The sequence below is a fragment of the Aegilops tauschii genome, chromosome 7 (genome assembly GCF_002575655.3).
Source record: "Aegilops tauschii subsp. strangulata cultivar AL8/78 chromosome 7, Aet v6.0, whole genome shotgun sequence".
Taxonomy (NCBI): Eukaryota; Viridiplantae; Streptophyta; class Magnoliopsida; order Poales; family Poaceae; genus Aegilops; species Aegilops tauschii.
Window position 1 is genome coordinate 52,744,830 of NC_053041.3, and position 19,470 is coordinate 52,764,299.

Below are 19,470 nucleotides of genomic sequence, written 5' to 3' on the forward strand. Positions count from 1 at the left end.
ACTTAAACAAAATTAGAATAATGAAGTTTTCTAAGAAACAATGAATTAGTGGTATCTGTATTACCATTTAAGAAGAAATAAAAGTAAAATAACAATAATGAAATAATTTGCACACGGTTTGAATATAAATTGCGCTTTTTTTTATAATATGCAAGAATAAGCACAAATAGTGAAATTTCACTAAAAAATTCCTAAGTAGGAATGAATTAGAGGTATTGGTATTACCCTTAAAGAATAAAGAGAATAAAATAAAAAACTTTAACAAAATAAGAATAGTGAAGTTTTCTAAGAAACAATGAATTAGTGGCATTGGTTTCGCGTTAAGAAGAAAGGAACTGAAAATAATAAAACAAGTAATGAAATATTTGCAAACAATTTGCACAGAAGTTGCGCATTTTTAGTGTACATATAATCATGAAATTTTGGCACATATTATATAGTATTTGTTTGTATATAATTACACTAAGTCAAAAACCTACAAAAAGCAAAAATAACCAATAAAGGAAAGAAAAAGGGAAAAAGAAAACCCATAGAAACAGAAAACAGAAATTAAAAATGAAGCAAAAATACCCTAAAATAGGAAAGAAAATGGTATAAAAAGCTAAAAATAAATAATCACAAAATTTGCACACAAATTGTGCTTTGTTATAATAAGAAAGAATAAACACATAATAGTCAATGTTTTGCAAAAAGCAAAAAAATTCTAAAGAAAGAATCAATTAGTGGCATTGTTACTTGATCAACGATGTCTCTACTTCTCTAGACCAAAATAATGAATTAGTGGTATGGGTATTACCGTTTAAGAAGAAAGAAAGAGAAAAAACAATAATGACAAAATTTGCAAGCGATTTGAATAGAAATTGCGATTTTTTAATAGTATGCAAGAATAAGCACAAATAGTGAAATTCCACAAAAAAAAGGATCCTAAGTAGGAATGAATTAGAGGTATTGGTATTACCCTTAAAGAATAAAAATGAAATAAAAACTTAAACAAAATTAAAATAGTTAAGTTCTCTAAGAAACGATGAATTAGTGTCATTGGTTTCCCGTTAAGAAGAAAGGGACTGAAAATAATAAAACAAATACGAGCAAAACAGGCACGATTTCATTGCTGAACAAAACAAGCGAGCAAAACAGGCACCCAGGCTCGGAAACGCCTGCTAGCGATTCCACGCGGGGCAGGTGGGCGCTGCGCTAGGCGAGAGGCCTGTTAACGGGCGGACAAAACAGGCTCCCACCAGGCTCAGCGAGCCCATGTACACAATCGACTGACCAGAAACAGCGGTCAGTCGATTTCAACTAGGCCCAACACAACACAAAATACAGAACAGGAAAAAACTAAAGCACACATCTCAAAGCACAAATCGAACAGCCAGGAATTTGACTGACCCAAAATCGAAAAATCAGCTGAATGACATGTAGCTAAATCGGTACCAACCATAGTAGGAAGTGCAGAAGGCACCTCCTTCCACGCATAGCCCAACATCAGCCACCATGTCTAGCTCAATGCCTCCATTCTAGGAAGCGGCCACGCTTGGGTTCCCAGCCAATCCCGGTGAACCAGGATGGACACAACCCATTGGCCACCGACGGCCGGCAACGAGCAAGCCCTGCCCTAGGCCTGGCCTCTGGCTATTGGTTGGCTACCGTGTCGTTGACCACCTTCCCCCAAAGAGCCCGAATGGCCTCCACCATTGCCATTTTCCCTGCACCGCACGTCGGCTCTCCGGCACCAAATACAGTCGGATCTGCCTAGAAACCGACCCACACGTAGCCTGCTCCGCGCGAACAGCACCACCCACCAGCACCACGCGGACGCCGGGAGACAACTACAACATCACCATCGGCCAGATCTAGGGCCACGGCGTCCCGCGCCACCCGACAACCTTGTGAGAGGAAGAGGAACCTCCGCGCCGCCGTCGTCCGCACGGGCTTAGCCCAGTGGCGTCCTCCGACGGCAACAAAGTGAGGGAGGAGACGATGGAGGGGCTGGCAACTAGGGTTCGGCTTCTCTCGTGTCTCCCGATCGAGGGGTGATGCAAGGGCATTTTTCTCCCAACACCCCCACCCCCGCATCGCATCTCGTTGCAACATCTCGCGCTCGTCAGCGACGTCGTCCCCTAGCAGCATTCGCGTCATAGTGCCCCGCCACCATCGTTGTAGCTCGACGTCATCGATCGTTGCCTTACGTAACTTGCGCACCAGGTTGTTGCGGCTCGACAGTCCCGCTGATGTAGCCCCGCAACCCTCCATTGCAGCAAGTGCATGTGTTACTCCCCTCCTCGACGCCGCTGTCGAAGCATTGCCCATCGCTAGCCACAGCATCGGTGGCGACAAGTTACTCGGCTCGCAGTGCAGCTCTCGTCGATTACAGCATGAGCCATTGTTGACCACAACATTTGGCATCGCAGCTCATCATGCTTGCCATCCCTCTATCACATTGTCCCAGTGTTGCAACTCGTCGTGTGTGCCATCCCAGTATCCCGTTGTGCGGTTGTAGCTCACCGTGCGCACTAGCACATTCCATGCCGTGCCGATTGCAGCTCTTTGTCGTGTCAGTTTAATCTTGCCCTCGTGCGACACTCGCAGCAGTGTCGCGCCGTGACACTACTAAACACCGTCCATCGCTGCTCACAATGCACCTCGTCATCGCACGCAATGGATATAAGGGTATTTGATGTAAAATACTATCAAAAATCAATCTTTATATAAAGCATGGCAGTTTTCATGTACTCATGTAATAAATAGAATGGCAGCTTGAACATGTACTTTCCAAGGCTAATGTTTGTGTAACTAGGTGGCAACATGTGTTCATATAGACAATTATTTTTTCAATGTTTTGATGCAAGTGGCAAATGTTAACCCCCCCTACAATTTGTCATCATTTTTATCCTTGATTTCTTTTTAGAATTTTTTTATCAACAATATATAACATGGCAATTTTTAAAAACAATCGCACTGGTGCATGGCAATTTTACAACAAAAAATGTTCTCCAAAACATGGCAATTTTTTATTGTTTCTAGCGGTTACATAGGAAATTCAGAAAAAATTGCCATCTTGTGTGCTTTTCAAGTATCAAGGCAAATAAAATTGCATCGTCTAATTAATAAAATTGCCATGATGTATTTTCTGAGCATCATAGCAAATAAAATTGCCATGGTCTAATTAATAAAATCGCCATGATGTGTTTTTCGAGCACCATGGAAAAAGTTGAGCTAGTTTTTATTCATTATGGAAATTTTCAAAGAACAAATCACCTGGTTTTGCCATGTGCCGAACGCAATTTACTACATTTTACATCTTAGTTAAAGATCAAATCCTCTAAAAAAATTCATGTACCCACTTACAAATTTCAAAAACATGCCTTTTATTCCGGAACAAAATCCCTAACTTTTGCCATGTGCCCATGGAAAATTCCTAAAATTTCCATATTTTCAAAGAAACAAATCCCTAACTTTGTCATGTGTCCTTCACAAACTTGCAAAAGTTGCCATGTGTTTTTGTAGAGAAGAAAATTCCTAAAACTTGTCATGTGCAATTTTTTTATTATAGGTAGCATGGCATTTTTATTACTCAGACCATGTCAACTTATCAATTATATGATGGTAGTTTTATTGTAGGTAGCATGGCAGTTTTTATTATTCAGACCATGGAAAATTTATTAATTAACCATGGTAGTTTATTGTAGGTCGCATGGAAATTTTATTATTCAGACCATGTCAATTTAATTTAGTTAAACCATGGATTTTTTTAATTAGACCATCGTAGTTTAACTGTAGGCAGCATGTTAATTTTGGAAATGTTTCTAATTTGTCACATGGCAATTTAAGATATTTTTTTCATTTTTCCAGGTAAAATCGGTTCCACACCGCAATTTTTTGTATGGCAAACATATTGTTTGGACCATCGCAAAATTTATTTTCCACACCGCAATTTTAATTGCACACACCAGGACATTTTTATTGTAAACATAGCCATTTGTAAATTATTATTTTGGACCATGGCAAATTCATTGTTTACACCATGACAACTTTATTCAACAAACCATAGGGAAAAAATTGGGTATCATGGCAAATATTATTGATAATACCATGGCAAACATGTTTTGAAGATTCCATGGCAAAATATTTGAAGATACCATGGCAATTTATGACTTTTTAAATTTTTTCCTTTAATCTTGTTCGCGATTATCTTTTTTATGAAATGGATTTTTTGTTAAATCTGGCTATGTGATGGAAACAAATAATTTTCAAAATTTGCAATGCTTTTTGGGGAACAATTTCTCCTTTTTAATTTTCCACGTGGCCATTACATTTTCTAAATTCTTGCCATAATTTATTAGTGGATGAAATTTTATAGAGTATAGCATGGCCATTTTTATAACTTAGAGCATGTCAAATGTAAATTTATGTTTTTATATGCATTTTTGTGTATCTGGACTATTTTTTTTATGGAAAGTTGATTCCGAAAAATGAGGTAATTGTGCCTACCCACTGTTTCCTGCATGCTTCATGGTCCGGGGGTCGCGCTGAACCCCTCAATTATCTTGTGATTAATTCATATTCCGGTTCTTTAATTGCTTGCAAGAATTTGAATCTCATTGTTCAGGTGAACATCTATCGGAGATCGGCTGCAATCATCTATGCATCGTTTTAATGTTAAAAGCTGAAGAAAAAACTTCATGGGGGACTACAGTGTTTGACTTTGTGACATCAACAATATAAAATTGAATTTTCCGAATGAAAGATGGCGCTATTTCTTGGGGTTCAAGAATTGTAACCCATCGGTTTTTTAAATAATCACCAGAAAAAAACACTTGGCTGTGGCTCTCATTCTTTGATCAAAACAACTGTAGGATACCATTTCACTTAGTCAAGAGAGATAAGAGTAGAGAGCCTGAACTAGGAAGTACCATTCATCATCAAAAGTGGCATTCTGCTTGCGAGCTCAATTGCTTTCTTATGAACAATAAAATCTAAATAAAAGAAAAAAAATAAAAATAAACTGAATTTTCAAGCAACAAACATTAACGAAATTTCTACAAACATACAAATTTCCGTGAAGTAAAAAAACATTCCTAATGCTCTAGGCAAAATCAAATCATTTGTCTAAAATGCTTTCAAAGTATTCCTTTTTTAGAGCATCGATTTTGTTTGTTTTTATAGAGCATTTAGGAATGTTTTTCTTTCATCAAAATTTGTACACATGTAGACAATTTGTCAATGTTTGTGATCAAAAAATTACAAATAGTTTTGATATTGTTAACTATTACTTTTGGTTTTGTCGTTCTTGAGTAAGCATTTGAGCTTGCGAGGAGAAACTTCATGTCTCCATCATTAACTTTTTCCTCTTTTTTTCTTGGCTCTCTCCATGTAGTGAAAAGTGGCCATGTCTATATACTCCCTCCGTTCCTAAATATACGGTGTATAGCTTTTGGCACGGAAATTAAAGAACACACGTGGAGAGAAAATTTCACAAGTTTTGGCCGAGATTACACCTTACTAATTGACATAAGAAAATAGAGGAGCGTGCCTGATATAAGGAAATGTAATCAAATCCTAAAAAACTTATCTAAATGAGTGGTGCAACGCAATACACCTTATATTTCAGATTTTTTTTCAAAAATCTATACACCTAATGCCAAGGAACGGAGGGAGTACTATACTTGTTCTAACTTGTTTTTGGAACCAACAACCTTACTGTTATTATTTTAAAAGGAAACAGTTGGAAAGTTTTTTCAAATTAATGTTCTTCGAAAAGTTCCCGCAAAAAAAATGTTCTTCGAAAAGGATAAACATATTTCCTCGTCCGAGGCCGACGCCGTCCCCAGTGACTGGCATGTGGGCCCAAGGAGAGCTGGTCGTTCGGCTCTGCTGTTTTCTCGGCCCCATGGTACGGCCTCGCTGAGCTGTGACTTGTGAGCCGGCCGGCCGGCCGGCCCCGCCTGCTGTCGTTTTGGGTTTGCGTGCGACTTCGGGGTGTTGTCTGGTGCACCAGAGAACAAAAACGCATGCGCGCCAGCCAAACCGACACGCCAATCCTCACGGCAGCATGCAAACGCCACGTACCAGCCACGCGCGCGCGCACAGCCCACCCACGCTGCCACGAACGCATGAATACGAACGAACGATAAACGCCTTCGTCGTCACCGCAGGTAGCTCCACCCAGACCCAGCTCACAGATTCACCGCAGGTAGCTCTACCATCCAGCTCGAGCCAGAAAGAGCACACATACATGGCGCACACGACGCAGCAGGAGCGGGACGCGACGACAAGGGAGCTGCTGCGGCAGCTGGTGGCGCTCAAGAGCACGGCGCGCACGCCGGTGCAGGAGGCGATCTCCAGGGAGCTGCTGCAGCCGCTGCTGGAGTTTCACCCGCTGCTCGCCAGGACGACGGCGGTGATCGAGAGGGGCGCCGCGGCGGTGGCGCGCGAGCAGGGTAAGCAAGTCCTCCTTCTGAGATTCCTCTGTTTCCTGATCGGTTCATTGTTATCTTAGTCTATGATATGTTATGTGCGTTGTGCATCCAGAGCTGCTGGCGGAGCTGGGGATGGCGATGCAGCTGCCGGAGTCGGCGTCGGTGCCGGAGCTCCGCGCGCGCCTGCTCAGGGAGGCCGGGCTCGCCGCCGTGGAGGCCGAGCTCGCCCTCAGGGAGACCAGGCTCGCCCTTAGGGAGCAGGAGACGCGGCTCGATTTCTTGGAATCCGTCTTGCAGTCCTGGGAAAGGACCGAACCGAGCCGGGAAGAAGCAGCGAACGCACCATTAACCGCTACTCCCTCTATAAAATAATATAAGAGTGTTTAGATCACTAAAATAGTGATCTAAACGCTTTTATATTAGTTTACGGAGAGAGTACTAGGTAGTTCAGACATTGAGCGGGAGTCTGAACGTAGGACGTAGCAACAGCAGAAGCTAGTGTTAGATCCATCTTTCCTTTTTTTTTTAGTTGAGATGTAATGGAATGGAAACATCCCTGAATGTCATAACAAGGGAGCACCTAGTGAACAGTTAGATGAAAAGTAGAACGAGTTCCGGTCGATTTTTTTTGAAACGGAGGCAAAGATTGCCTCATCTATTAATTAAGCAGAAGAGAATTGCCCAATTAATTACGGAAAACCGGGCGAAAACCAGAACAACAAGGGCCAAGTCCACCCCCAAAGACCAACACACAGGGCAAGCGCCAAGTCCACCCCCAAAAGACCAACACACAGGGCAAAGCCCACCCACGACCAATGCCGATGGCAATCACGTCGCCCACACGACACAAGGTCCATGTCTTCGAAGCTGCAAATCTCTCAAGGCTGCCGGCTCGACATCCACTGCACCCTGCGCACTCAACCGACACCGTCTTTCGAGGCCGCCGCCCCGACATGCCACCGCTCATCCTCGAGCAGCAATGCCGCACGATGTAGCTGCTCGCAGCCCACACTGCTTAGTACAGCTGCACGCAGACCACGAACGCCGCACCACATCTGGGGCCGCTGCCCCGGCATACCTACCCTCGCCCTTGAGAAGCAACGTCGCACAATACAGCTACCCGAAGGACAACTGCACGCACACCACGAACGCCGCACCACATTGAGGCCGCTGCCCTGACGTAAAGTCAGACCGCCCCCTCTGGGACGCATCGACCGGGCCGACACCCCCACTGCCCAAGCGGGACAAGAATGCCACCCAACCAATCTCGAACAAGAGCCTCACCTCATAGAGCTGCCACTCGCATTGTTCCCGAGATCGCCATCTCGACGCACAAACAGAAACCATCCAGAGCCGCCGCCCCGTGTCCCCGACGATGAAGAGATCCGTGCACACTACAACATGCTGACTCTTCAAGGCGGTGCCTCAAAGAAGGAAACGACGTAGCCGCCATCATCGCCCGCTTCGAACATCCGAAGCTAGGGATTTCTCCTGGAGAGTCGTGTAATGGAGCTCCACGACAACGCCTTAAAGAAGGGGAGCGACACCATGCATGGTGCCGCTGTTACCGGCACCGACCCAAGGTCGGGGCTAGACTTTTGCCCGGAGCTCCATCACGCCTCCGAATCCGAGCAAATCCGAAGCACTGCACAGCACACAATCCCCACGGTCGACGTCCACCGGCTCTCAGTGACTTGCCAGCCGTAGCACTTCCCGCTTCGTCGGCGGAACCACCACCACTCGCGTGGATCCTCGAAGTAGGAACAAGATCCACGCACGACGACCAATCCGCCGGCAAGATCCGGTGGCGCCAGGCCCGGGGCCGCCGCCCCGGCATCCTCCAATCCCCTCGGACGAATCAGGCCCTTGGCACCACACGAAACCGCCGCCGAAGGAGCAGCATAGCCCACGAGCGCCGCCAGGCCAGACCCGCCGCACCTCCCAAGCCCCTTGCACGCCGTGGAGCGGAGCACCCGTGCACCCGAGGCCGTGGAGCAGAGCACCCAAGCAGCCCTGCAGCAGAGCACCGCTGGACCACCAAAGCCGCCCAAGCCCCCACGCACGACCGGCGCGCCCTCGCCTCGACGAGCACACCGCATGGCCTCGCCGTCATGCCCCTGCGCGCTCCCCTCCATGCACCCGCTCAGATCCGCGCTCCCCAACACCGCGCGCGACGCGCCGCCGTGCGTAGATCCGCGCCGGCCGGCCCCGATGCGCATCCACCCCGCCCTCGCGCTGCCTCGCCACGCCGCCTCGAGCCAGCGTAGCCGCCGCCCGAGCTCCCGCCGAAGAGGACGGCCCGCGCCGCGCCGCCCCGAACGGAAGGAGGAAAGGGCCCCGCTGCCGCCGAGCCGCCCGGCGACGCCGTCCGGCGGCAGCGAAGGGAGGTGGCGGTGGTGGGTGCGGCGCTGCTGGCGGCTAGGGTTCGCTCCCGGCCGCCCGCGGGAGCGACCAGGAAGCGGGTAATTCTGTGAAGGTTGTTCCGGTCGATTTTAACTGCAGTGGCTTGAGCAGTTGGATGTCGGCAATGGTCATCCCATTTTGTTCCTCCTCTAGCTATCTTCCCCAGCGGATCGACCGACACAATTTCCGTTCTCGGACTGAATAACAAATGTGCATATATATAAATAAAATCCTAGTGAGACCTTTGTATGCTAGTATGCCTCATCCCGAGATTTAGGCCTCTTTGAATTCACATGATTCTAAAAACGCAGGAATAGAAAAAACATATTCACAGCATAGTAAAAAAAAAAGGAAAAAACTCTATAGGATTCAATCCTATGAATCAAACAACCAACATCGAATTTATGGAAAAGAATTCTAAGGATTCTAATCCTCTAGAATTTCTTTAAAATCATTTGAATCCAAGGAGCCCTGCTGCTTCAGGTGTGGTACTGCTCATTTGAATCGAAGGAGCCCTGTAATCATCGGACGGGCATGCAACACTTCATGGAGAGACCAAGAGAAACCTGGGCTCAACTTTTATGAGAACCAACTCTCGACTGGACCCAGATTGGTGACTTTAGCCCTCTATGTCAGATCAAACGGTCAGAATGAAACAAAGCCAAAAACACCAGCAGCACTTGGATGTTGTCAGCGTTCCGGTGACAAAAACAGTAGCACTGATGCCCCCAAAACTGTCCAAATTGAAGATTTTCACAATGGACGAAAACTGGACAGGTTATGGAAGGCAAAAACTGTACTGATTACACAACGGAAAAACTGAACATCTAAAATGTTTGACTGAACGGTTACACAGAGCAGCCTGTACATTATAACATCCACCTTCCGAGGTAAAGAGATTTGTCGTATACAAACCTTGTGTTGCATGTGAACACCAATGTTTACGAAACTCTGGTATTAAGCTTTGCTCTCCTCAGTTGTAAACGACTGATACAATTTATATTCTTGGACGACTGAGGAATAGCAAATGTGCATAAATAAATAAGTAATCCTATTGAGATCTTTGCATCCTAGTATGCCTCGTCTACTGAAACTTTGAGAATAACAGGATGCTTCTGTTATTGCGGTACTAAAAAGGTTTACAGTTCATCCTTACAAGATGCTCCTATCATATAAGCTTGTCTAAAGAAAAGAAAAATGATCCTCATGAAGATTGATTTTGAGTGAACCAAGTATGTGAGCACATCTGCAAGATTAAACAGACGAAGAATCAGAGAAGCTCCTTTGCCTCCGCAGATGCCATTTTGACTGGAGGACAGAGTCGGCTAGCTTGTGCTTGCCCTCCATATTCAGGCCATGAAAAACAGTCCTGAAGTTTACTGCGCTGGGGGTGATGCCACCATCCAGCATGTCATGAATCAGCTGCAACCCATCCTCCGATCTACCAGCTTTGCAAAGGTACATTATGAACATCGAGTAGGTCCCAAAGTCTGGCGATGGTCCTTTCAGTTTCATGTGCCGTAAGACATCCCAGGCTTCTGAAACCATGCCTACTTCCATGTAACCGCGTATTAACGCGGAGTATGTGATGACTGAAGGCTCACATCCATCGTCTACCATCTCCTTGAACATATCCATTGCCTTGACAACGTCTCTTTTCTGAAAAAAGTAGATGATGAACGAGGTATACATATGGGTGCTTGGACGTATGCCTGCATTCTTCAGTTCTTCAAACTTGGCTACAGCGTCTTCAAAGCGATTCCACCTCAGTAACGCATGAATGAAGCTTCCATACATGTAGTCACTTCTGGAGCAGCCATATCTCTCCATATCATCAAACAAACTGACAGCTTCCTCCTTTCTATCAGACCTGCATAATGATCTAAGGAGTATGGAGTAGCCAATCTGTTTAGTAAACCCGTGTTCACATAGTGATACTATCGAGCTTCTTGCATCAACCAACATCCCGCACTCGCATAATGCTGAAACATACGTGCAAAGCCCATCATTATCAGGCATATAACCTGCATGAATCATTTCCTTCAAGATCTTGATTGCGGTGTCTACTTTTCGGCCTTTTCTGCGGCAGAGATACATTATCAGGTGATTGTAAGTACTTCTGGCAGGCTGAAAGCCTGCTTGCTTCATCTTATAAAATGTCTCCAGGGCCATTTCAGTGAGACCAGCATTACCGTACTGGCAAATCATGACATTCCATGTGTCCACTGTTGGAGAACATTGTGCCCATGCCATTTCTCTGTAAAGGTGCCTCATGTGCTTAAAATCTTTCGCCGAGCCTGCGAGTTTCATAGCTGTGTTGTACGTTTCTGTTGTGTGCATGTAGGAGGGTCGTTTCCCTACCCAAGAGAAAAACTTCAAAGCAGCATGGCCATTTCTCTTGCAGCACTTCATGATGGCATTGACAAGGTTTGGTGTAAAATGCAGTGATCTCATCTCAAGTGCCTGCTGCATTGAGCTCCAGTTGTCAGAAGATGACAGAATTTGGCATATCCCTTCAACATCTTCATCGCTGTAGTCCTTTGTTAGTTCGATGTGATTTTCGTTATCACGAAGTGTGCACCTCGATATCTCAGAGTCTTTATCAGATGGAAGAACAACAGACCCAAATATCATTTTCTTCTCCTCCAGTTCACACTCGGATAATTTCTGAAACTCATCAACTGTGTCAGTTTTCTCTAATGATCTGATTTCCGTCTCACCTTTAGGCTTTTTAATATCAAAAGGTGCCCGCATTCTCTCAACATTAATAGCTTCCTCCAGATAATTATTCTCACGCAAGGAAGAAATAATCCCGCAGAAAGTTTCTTCAGAAGGCCTGAAGTCAAATTTCAACATTTCCTTCAGAAGTTCCAACGACTCGAGGGGCTTGGAGGCCTTACAGAGCTCATGGATGAACACTGTATAAGCTTTAATTGTGGGCCTTTGACCGTTCTCGCTCATTTTTTTGAGAATATCCCATGCTTCAGAAATATGTCCACTGCGAATATGCCCGGCTATCAATGCTGTGATTGTTACAATATCTGGTTGAACACCAACTTCCTGCATCTCCTCATACAGTTCACAGGCTTCTTCATACTGATCTGATGTAAAGAGGTGCTGCATGAGCTGAGTGTAAGATGAGGCCAATGGAGTACAACCACTCTCTCTCATTCCCTGCAGCAACTGAAGTGCCTTTGTACGTTCTCCTTTCCTGAGGTAGCCATCGATGAGAAAACCAAATGCCATGCTGCTAATAGATGATCTGTTCTTCATATGCTCCGTTAGCTGAAGAGCTTCATCCATCCTTCCGCTTTTGCACAGCCCCCTCAAGAGGGTTTCAAAAGCAGATGAGCTATCCATGGACTTGTTCATCATCTGCTGAAAGACTTTCTGAGCTTCTGCTAGTTTTCCTGAGACACAGAAGCTCCGTAGAGCTTCCAAGTAGCAATACTCCTCTGGATACCTCGCGCTTTTAACCATATCATCTCTGATAATGAAGACAGCTTCAGCATTATTTGATCCAGCCAGCAAGCACAACAGAAGCCGCAGAATGTCAGATCCGACGTCCATGTTGGTGGGCATATCCTTGTAGAACTCAAGAGCAAGCTCATGCCTTGCATTGTTGCACAAAGCACGAAGAATCGTCCTGTAGACTCTAGTGTCTACTGCCACGGAACGAGATCTCTTCATAGCATGAAATGCAGACAGCAGCTTGCCGATCTGCCTAGCCTTCCCATAACTGGCTATGATAATTGTCCACGTCTTGATGTCCTTGGGGCACATCTCCTTATCCATCTCGCCCATCAGCTCCTCCATCAACCCAAAACTCCTAGCTTCACCTGCAATAAACAGTGTCGTGTTGTATGTCTCCGTAGTGTGGTGGAAACCTGGAAGTTGCTTAACCCAGTAGTGGAACCTGAGCCCCAGGTGCGCCTTCTTGAAGCACCTCTTGAGCACCATGTTGACAATCCTCGGCGTGTACACGACCCCCAAGCTCCCCAGCCTCTCCTCGAAAGGCGATGATCCTGGCACCTCTGACCGTAAAACCTCGGTGATCTTTTGCACTTGGGCACTTTCAATTTCAGGATCTTGGGCGAGCGCATCTGCCACCACCTCGTGATATGATGCTTCCCGGCTCGGGGCAGAGCGTTTTGCGTTGCCATCCGGGCTGTCAGAAGGGCCGTCAGGAACCCCTTGGTCAGGAACTCTGCCGGTGAGAAAGGCAAAAGTCTCTGGAGCATTTGGACGAACACCTTCCGTGCATTGCACAGGGGCCTCGTTGCCGCTCCTCCCCGGCTGTCTATTCACTCGAGATTGAAATGGGGGGTCGCTGACGGTGCCGGCGGCAGGGGTGATGAGGCCGGAGATTTCTTGGAAGAGGGAGGGGCGGGGCCCGGCGGCTGCGGCTGGATTGCCGGTGGTGTCGGTGCGGGGAGATGGAAGAGCGGGCTTGGAGGAGGAGGTCTTGGAGCGGGATGTGGGGACTGGGAGAGCACGGCGGTGGTGGTGGTGGCTGGAATGGAAGGGAGATGGGGAGTCGGCGAGTAACCTGGCGGCGGCGGCGTTCCTCGCCATACTATTTTTTAGCAGTTGGCGGCGAACATCAGAAACTTCTTGGGTTTTGGGTCTGTCTTGTCGACATCTTCTTCCTTGCGGCAGGGAGAGGAGATCTCGACCGCGCCGGGAGGCTTGCCTGCCCTCGACAGTGCCGGAGCTGGTGGTGAGGGGGAAGGGCCTCACAGTGACCTGGCCATCTGTCGGGCCGGGCCGGGCCTAGCAAAGCCCGAGAATTCAGGCCCAAGCCTGACCCAGCAATGAAAAAGCCTGACGGGCCTCGGGCTGGGTATGACACGCCCAGGCCTAGCCTTCAGGCTTAAAACCTAGGCCCAGGCCCAGCCTGCGGGCAAGACGTGGCCGGATCGGGTCGGGCTTTTTGGCCGGGTCGGGATGGGCTGGTCGGGCCAGGTATTCCATGGCCAGGCATAGGCCCGAGGCAACCTCTACCCCAGCCACCAGCCGGCGTTGTTTATTCCTCCTTTCTTGTCTTTTTCTCAATAATAATACTATACACTACCTGCCTCATTTGTAATTTTGTATAATAAAGATCACGCACCTGACTAAAATGGGATGAAATCACTGTTCTGACCTTGTCAACGTTTATCGTCACAAACTAAACCCGACGTGAAAGTATTTCACGATTTGACCCTTTTAGAAACGTCAGGGCCCGCGGCGTTTCCACCCAACATTAAAACGCCGAGCCAGCTAGCGTTCCTGGCCAACACGGAAACACCGTGGTAGCTTGCGTTTCTGCCCTGGCCCACAGTCAGTCTGAACCCGCTGTTTTCGCTGACGTGGCACGTGGGAAAAGCCAATGTCCCTGGCGTTTCTGGACTGGATTAAGTAATGCGCGCCGGGCCGCAGGGGCCTAACCCAGCCCACTCGCAGCCCCGGTCGGGCAGTTCTTCCAGGGACGAACTGGCGGCCGTCCCCTCCCTCTTCTTCACCAAATCTCCCCCAGATCTGCTATTTTGATCATCAAAACGAGTAGATCGGAGCATCCCCGAGTTGCTTGAGGTATTCTCTTCCCAGTCCTCCATTTATTTTCAGTCAAGATTGGCTATTGTAGATGCATTTTTTCAAACATGGTGGAACCCTAAGATGAGTTATTAGTGATTTGTTTGATGAATATTTTGGTTACATTATGTTTAGAAAGAAGACATGTACTCCTGGCCGGCATGTACTCCTTGTGTTGAAGTATTCTTAGTTAACTTGTTTAGTATTGGATTTAGAGAGAGACCATTTTTTTGGATTAGGTTGAACCTATTATTTGTTAATAATTAGTTGTGATAGATTCTTTAGGATAAAATAGGTTAAAAGAATTGGTGTTGGTAATGTGGTTCGTGATTTGTATTTTTGGGATAATTTGTAGTAGTTCTCACACGATTTTGTATATGATGTGGTCATAATTTTAAGCATATATCATAACAAATCCATTGACCTTATTTTGTAGGATGTTTGAGCCGGATAAATATCCCGGCCTTGATGATTATTACGAGGAGAAGCATCGTGTTGTGCTAGTGGAAAGAGGGGAGGTAATTATGTATCTACATTGTTGATTCTCATATTGTGAGTAGTTTAGAGAAGTATAAGAATTGTGCGTGTGTTTTTTGTAGGTTCCTCCAGTACTTCGGTTGAGAGGCCACAACCCACGTGAGTCCCTGAAGTATGACCGTCGCTACGAGCCTTATTTTAGAAGAATGGATCTTCTCCAGTTTGTGCTCAACTTTAAAGGCACACCACCATGGCTGAACTCGACGGCCATTACCGCCCTTACGAGCCTCACTAACGCTTGCTCCCTAGCGCGACACGCATTTGACGCTCTCACTATTTCCTTCCTCTTCTCTTCAAGCTCCTCTTCCTTCTTCTTCTTTAGTGTGGCTGCATCCTCCTCTCTCAGCTTCTTCGCAACCTTCTCCTACCACCCCGCCATCTCACCTTCGCCATCCTCAAGCCCCTTCATTGTTGCCTTGTTGGGTTGAGAAGCCGCCATATCTATGAAAAATTGCAAAACATTAGTTAGTAAGGACAAAAATAACATGAAAATAATTATGAAATGTAGCCACGTACGGAAATGGTCCATCTAGGTATCCAAACATTCCTCTAGCATTACCACGGCCTCTACCCATGAAACCTCCTCTACCACCACCCGAACCTCTACCCCTACCACGAGCACCATCAGCGGTAACTCGTCCTCGACCACGGCCACCCCTGGATCCTCGGCCACCACCTGAACCTCGGCCACCGGAACCTCGGCCACCACCAAGTCCATCACCGGAACCTCGGCCACCACAAGGCCACCACCGGAACCTCGGCCACCACCAAGGCCATCACCGGAACCTCGGCCACCACCAAGGCCACCACCGGAACCTCGGCCAACACCAAGGCCATCACCGGAACCTCGGCCACCACTTGAAGAAGCATTGTGCCCTTTTGAAGTTTTGTTTGTTTTCCAAGTCCTTTTGTTGTGTGTCGTTTCATTGCAACCACCGCATTGGTTCCTATCACGTGGCTCCATGAAATGTCCACTACCAAACTCTCTGGTGCTCATGAGATCATCCATATCATTCCTGTATCGCTTTGTTCTCCTTCTACCCTTGGGTTGTACCATCATCTCCGGATCGGGCCTAATGTTAGGACCATGATACTCTGGCCATTGCGATGCGTCCAGAAAAGGGTGGAATCTAGACGCCCATGTTAACTTACGAGTTTGCAAGTTGAATTCATGCAACCTCACAATTACTCCATCGGATACATTCCTGACGCGGGCCGCCAACATCATGTGTGAGCATGGCCAGTGGTACTTACTAGGCCGCTCACAAGTGCAATGTGTTGTCCTAAGAGCCACCTTAAATGAGCGACCACCATATGATTGTCCATCTCTAGTTGTCCCACCTGGCTCATCCACTTGGTATTTCATTTCTACATTATCAAAGCAAGTGACTCGCTGGATGGCTGACTTGTCTCTCTGAAACTCCAGCCACTCGGCAACCTTCTTCGGATAAATTTCATTGGGAGGCTTCTCACTATCAGCAATCAACTTGTCGATTTCATCGGAGTGCTTCAAAAAATACTCATTTAGCTTGTAAAAGGTATATTCCGCTATTGCCGTCACCGGCAACTGACGGGCACCCTTCAAGACAAAGTTGAAGCACTCAACAAGATTGCTTGTCATGTCACCATATCTCATGCCTCCTTCGTCACATGCCCGTGACCACTTGTGTCTCTCATCAATATTCTTTTCTAAGAAATCTTTCCCACCTTCGTTTGCCTTCTCATAGATTTTGTTCAAGCGTGTCGTGAATGACTTAACGGAGAAGGCTACACATGCGGAGTTAAGATCCTTGCAAAGATCCTTGTTCTTACAAGCCCTGTAAAAGTTTGCAACGAAGTGCCTCATACACCATCGGTGGTGAAGCCTCGCATGCCCTGGAATATGAATATCCACGGCCTTCAATATGCCTTGGTGCCGATCGGATATGGCATACCTCCCTATTTGGAGGAATGACCGTGCTCCTAACAAGTCTCATGAACCATTCCCAGTTGTCTTGGTTCTCCACGGAGACCAAAGCAAATGCCACGGGCAACACCTGATCGTTAGCATCATGTGCCATTGCTATCATGAGTGTGCCCTTGTATTTCCCTGTCAAGAATGTCCCATCTATAGACATAACAGGTCGACAATGCTCAAAAGCTGCAATGCATGGGCCAAACGTCCAAAAGGCACGACGGAACACTCCTTCAATATCTTGGACATAGTGGTACATTCCTGGGTTTCTATACGACATCGCTCCCAGCAACCTGGGTAGCATGTTGTAAGCCTCTTCCCATCCACCGTACAACATTCTGAGAGTGATTTGCTTGGACTTCCATGTCTTCCCGTACTTGACCTTATATCCGAACTTATCTTCAGTCCAACTCATCAACAACTTCACTTTAATGGTTGGATCCTCGGCTATATGTTTCTGGTATTTATAACCAATGAATTCCGAGGTTAGTTGACGGTGTGTCTTCCGTGCTTCTACGGCCGGAGGTGTGCATTGGTGAGTGGCTTTGCAACTAGTTATCTTCCACCAACCATCTTTCGTGAGTCTTCCATTGACTTTCCATTTGCATCTTTCTACCTCACATTTCACGGTGTATCGCTTGTTGCAGTCCGAGTGAACAACTATGAAAGGCCTGTGGTGTTTGACAGCATACTCACACAACCACATCCTGAATTCTAGCATGTGCTCGAACATCAAACCTTTCCTCACGTACGACATCGAAATCGCGTCGGGTGTACTACTTGGGAACTCTCTAGCCTCAATTGTCTTGCTCATGCCACCGTCGACTATAGCCTTATCTGCAAGGCTAACATCACAAAACAAGGGAACTTTGTGATCCTACCGGTGATTTTTGTGTACCACTCTGCTTCTTTCTCAGTCAAGCCATCCTCGTCCAACTCATTCACCGGGCCTTCATCATCCGAGTCATCCACACAAGCACGCTGATAGATAATGTCAGGATCCATATCCTGATGCCTTACTTCAGCCTCTACGTCACCAACAATGTTGTGGTGCCTCTCATACTCTTCGTCGGAGTCATCGCCATCATCTTTCATCGGTGCACTACCTCCGAACTCATATTGGGGATACTCATTGGCTTCCGCTTCAACTTTATGCTCAACAATAGGAGGCACACTACTAACCGGGCTCACATCATCTACTAAGGTTTGGTTCAAGTCAACATGAAAGAGAGGAGCCTTGACCACCTTACTTGCAAAGACTTCGAGTGACTTGACTGCCGAGGATGCAACAACCTCCTTATATGCAACCCAATGCAAATTGGACTTGATAGGCATTGTCTTCATTCGACACTTGTGTGCCGACCCAACATCATATATTCCTACTAATTCAACTTGGTCACTTGCATCCACCCACTTTAATCGTATCCGTGTTTCTTCCACAACCTCTTCATAACTAGGAGTCTCAAGAAATATCAACACTTCCTCATACTTGTCAACAATATCCACATTCATGAATGCCTCTTTGTCAACATAATGAATATTCACAATCTTGTCCGTCTAAAAAAATGGTAACATAAGTATAAGAAATGTACAATGCTAAATATACCACATTGCTAACAAAACCCCTAACCCTAACCCTAAATCTTAACATTAGCCATAACCCTAACCCTAAATCTTAACATTAGCCATAACCCAAACAATAAGGTATGCTCAACAACATCACAATGCAACACAATTGGAACAACAATACTCAAAACATCACATTATAGATTCATGTTCAAAACTAGGGTTAGGAACAACAAGAACAAATCCAACCAATAAAAATTTGTGAGATGAAGGAGGTTACCTCAACGAACGAAAATGACACCGGATCCACGTACCAACCCAATCGATTTGCAACGATTTGAGAGGGGCTAAGTGAGGGACACAAAGGGGGAAAAGGGCAAGAGCTCGGGATAGGCCAATGGGGGAGAAGAGAGTGAAAGGTGAGTGGTGGGTGAAAGCCCCACGACCACCTAAAATATCTGCACCAGAAACGCCAAGGACGGTGGCGTTTCTAGAAGCGCTAGCTTGCTAGGCGTTTCCACCACGCCACGTCAGCAAACAACGCGTCCTCGGCCTGGTAGTGGGCCAGGTCAGAAACGCTAGCTGCCTCGGCGTTTCGTAGTTTACCAGAAACGCCGCGGGCCCTGGCGTTTCTAAAAGGGTCAAATCGTGAAATACTTTCACATCGGGTTCAGTTTGTGAGAATAAACTCTGACAAGGTCAGAACAGTGATTTCGTCCACTAAAATGACCCCTAGACTTCTCCCCTCCTGACTTTTTTTGGTTGTCTTTTCTTAACTGACTTTTGAACGAAATCATATCCTAGCTTTGCAGGAGCCAGGAGGGGGAAATAAAGGGAACAGAAGTTTAACAAGTACTCCAAATTAAACGCATTTTATCCGTATGAACGAACAACGACATATACATCGGGTGAGTTGAATATAAAGGTTATCTCTAGTCGCTCCGAGTCAAAGTAGGTCGTGCTATTGTATATGGAAAGGAACTCTCTCCCGAATCACGCGTGTCTGTTACTAATGGA

General features: G+C 46.4%; 2 protein-coding genes and 1 long non-coding RNA gene across 3 annotated transcripts; 2 read left to right on the top strand and 1 right to left on the bottom strand.

Moving 5' to 3' along the window:
* Window positions 1-6,129: 6,129 nt before the first annotated feature.
* LOC109782781 (uncharacterized) lies at window positions 6,130-7,021 on the top strand. Its single transcript, XM_045231669.1, has 2 exons — window positions 6,130-6,440; window positions 6,532-7,021. The coding sequence occupies exons 1-2, from the start codon at window positions 6,236-6,238 to the stop codon at window positions 6,789-6,791; spliced, it is 465 nt and encodes a 154-aa protein (XP_045087604.1). The 5' UTR covers window positions 6,130-6,235; the 3' UTR covers window positions 6,792-7,021.
* Window positions 7,022-9,910: 2,889 nt separating this feature from the next.
* Window positions 9,911-13,510, bottom strand: LOC109782790 (putative pentatricopeptide repeat-containing protein At5g06400, mitochondrial). Its single transcript, XM_020341403.4, has one exon. The coding sequence runs from the start codon at window positions 13,395-13,397 to the stop codon at window positions 10,077-10,079; it is 3,321 nt and encodes a 1,106-aa protein (XP_020196992.1). The 5' UTR covers window positions 13,398-13,510; the 3' UTR covers window positions 9,911-10,076.
* A 768-nt stretch (window positions 13,511-14,278) lies between these two features.
* LOC123494763 (uncharacterized) lies at window positions 14,279-16,561 on the top strand. The gene is made up of 3 exons (XR_006666596.2): window positions 14,279-14,396; window positions 14,833-14,914; window positions 14,996-16,561. It is a non-coding gene; the product is annotated as an uncharacterized lncRNA (long non-coding RNA).
* Window positions 16,562-19,470: the final 2,909 nt, after the last annotated feature.

Bases quoted from the DNA above. Each gene is read 5' to 3' on its own strand.
- LOC109782781 (XM_045231669.1), top strand. From the start codon at position 6,236: ATGGCGCACACGACGCAGCAGGAGCGGGACGCGACGACAAGGGAGCTG. The intron at 6,441-6,531 runs GTAAGCAAGTCC...TTGTGCATCCAG, and splicing joins GGCGGTGGCGCGCGAGCAGG to AGCTGCTGGCGGAGCTGGGG.
- LOC109782790 (XM_020341403.4), bottom strand. From the start codon at position 13,397: ATGGCGAGGAACGCCGCCGCCGCCAGGTTACTCGCCGACTCCCCATCT.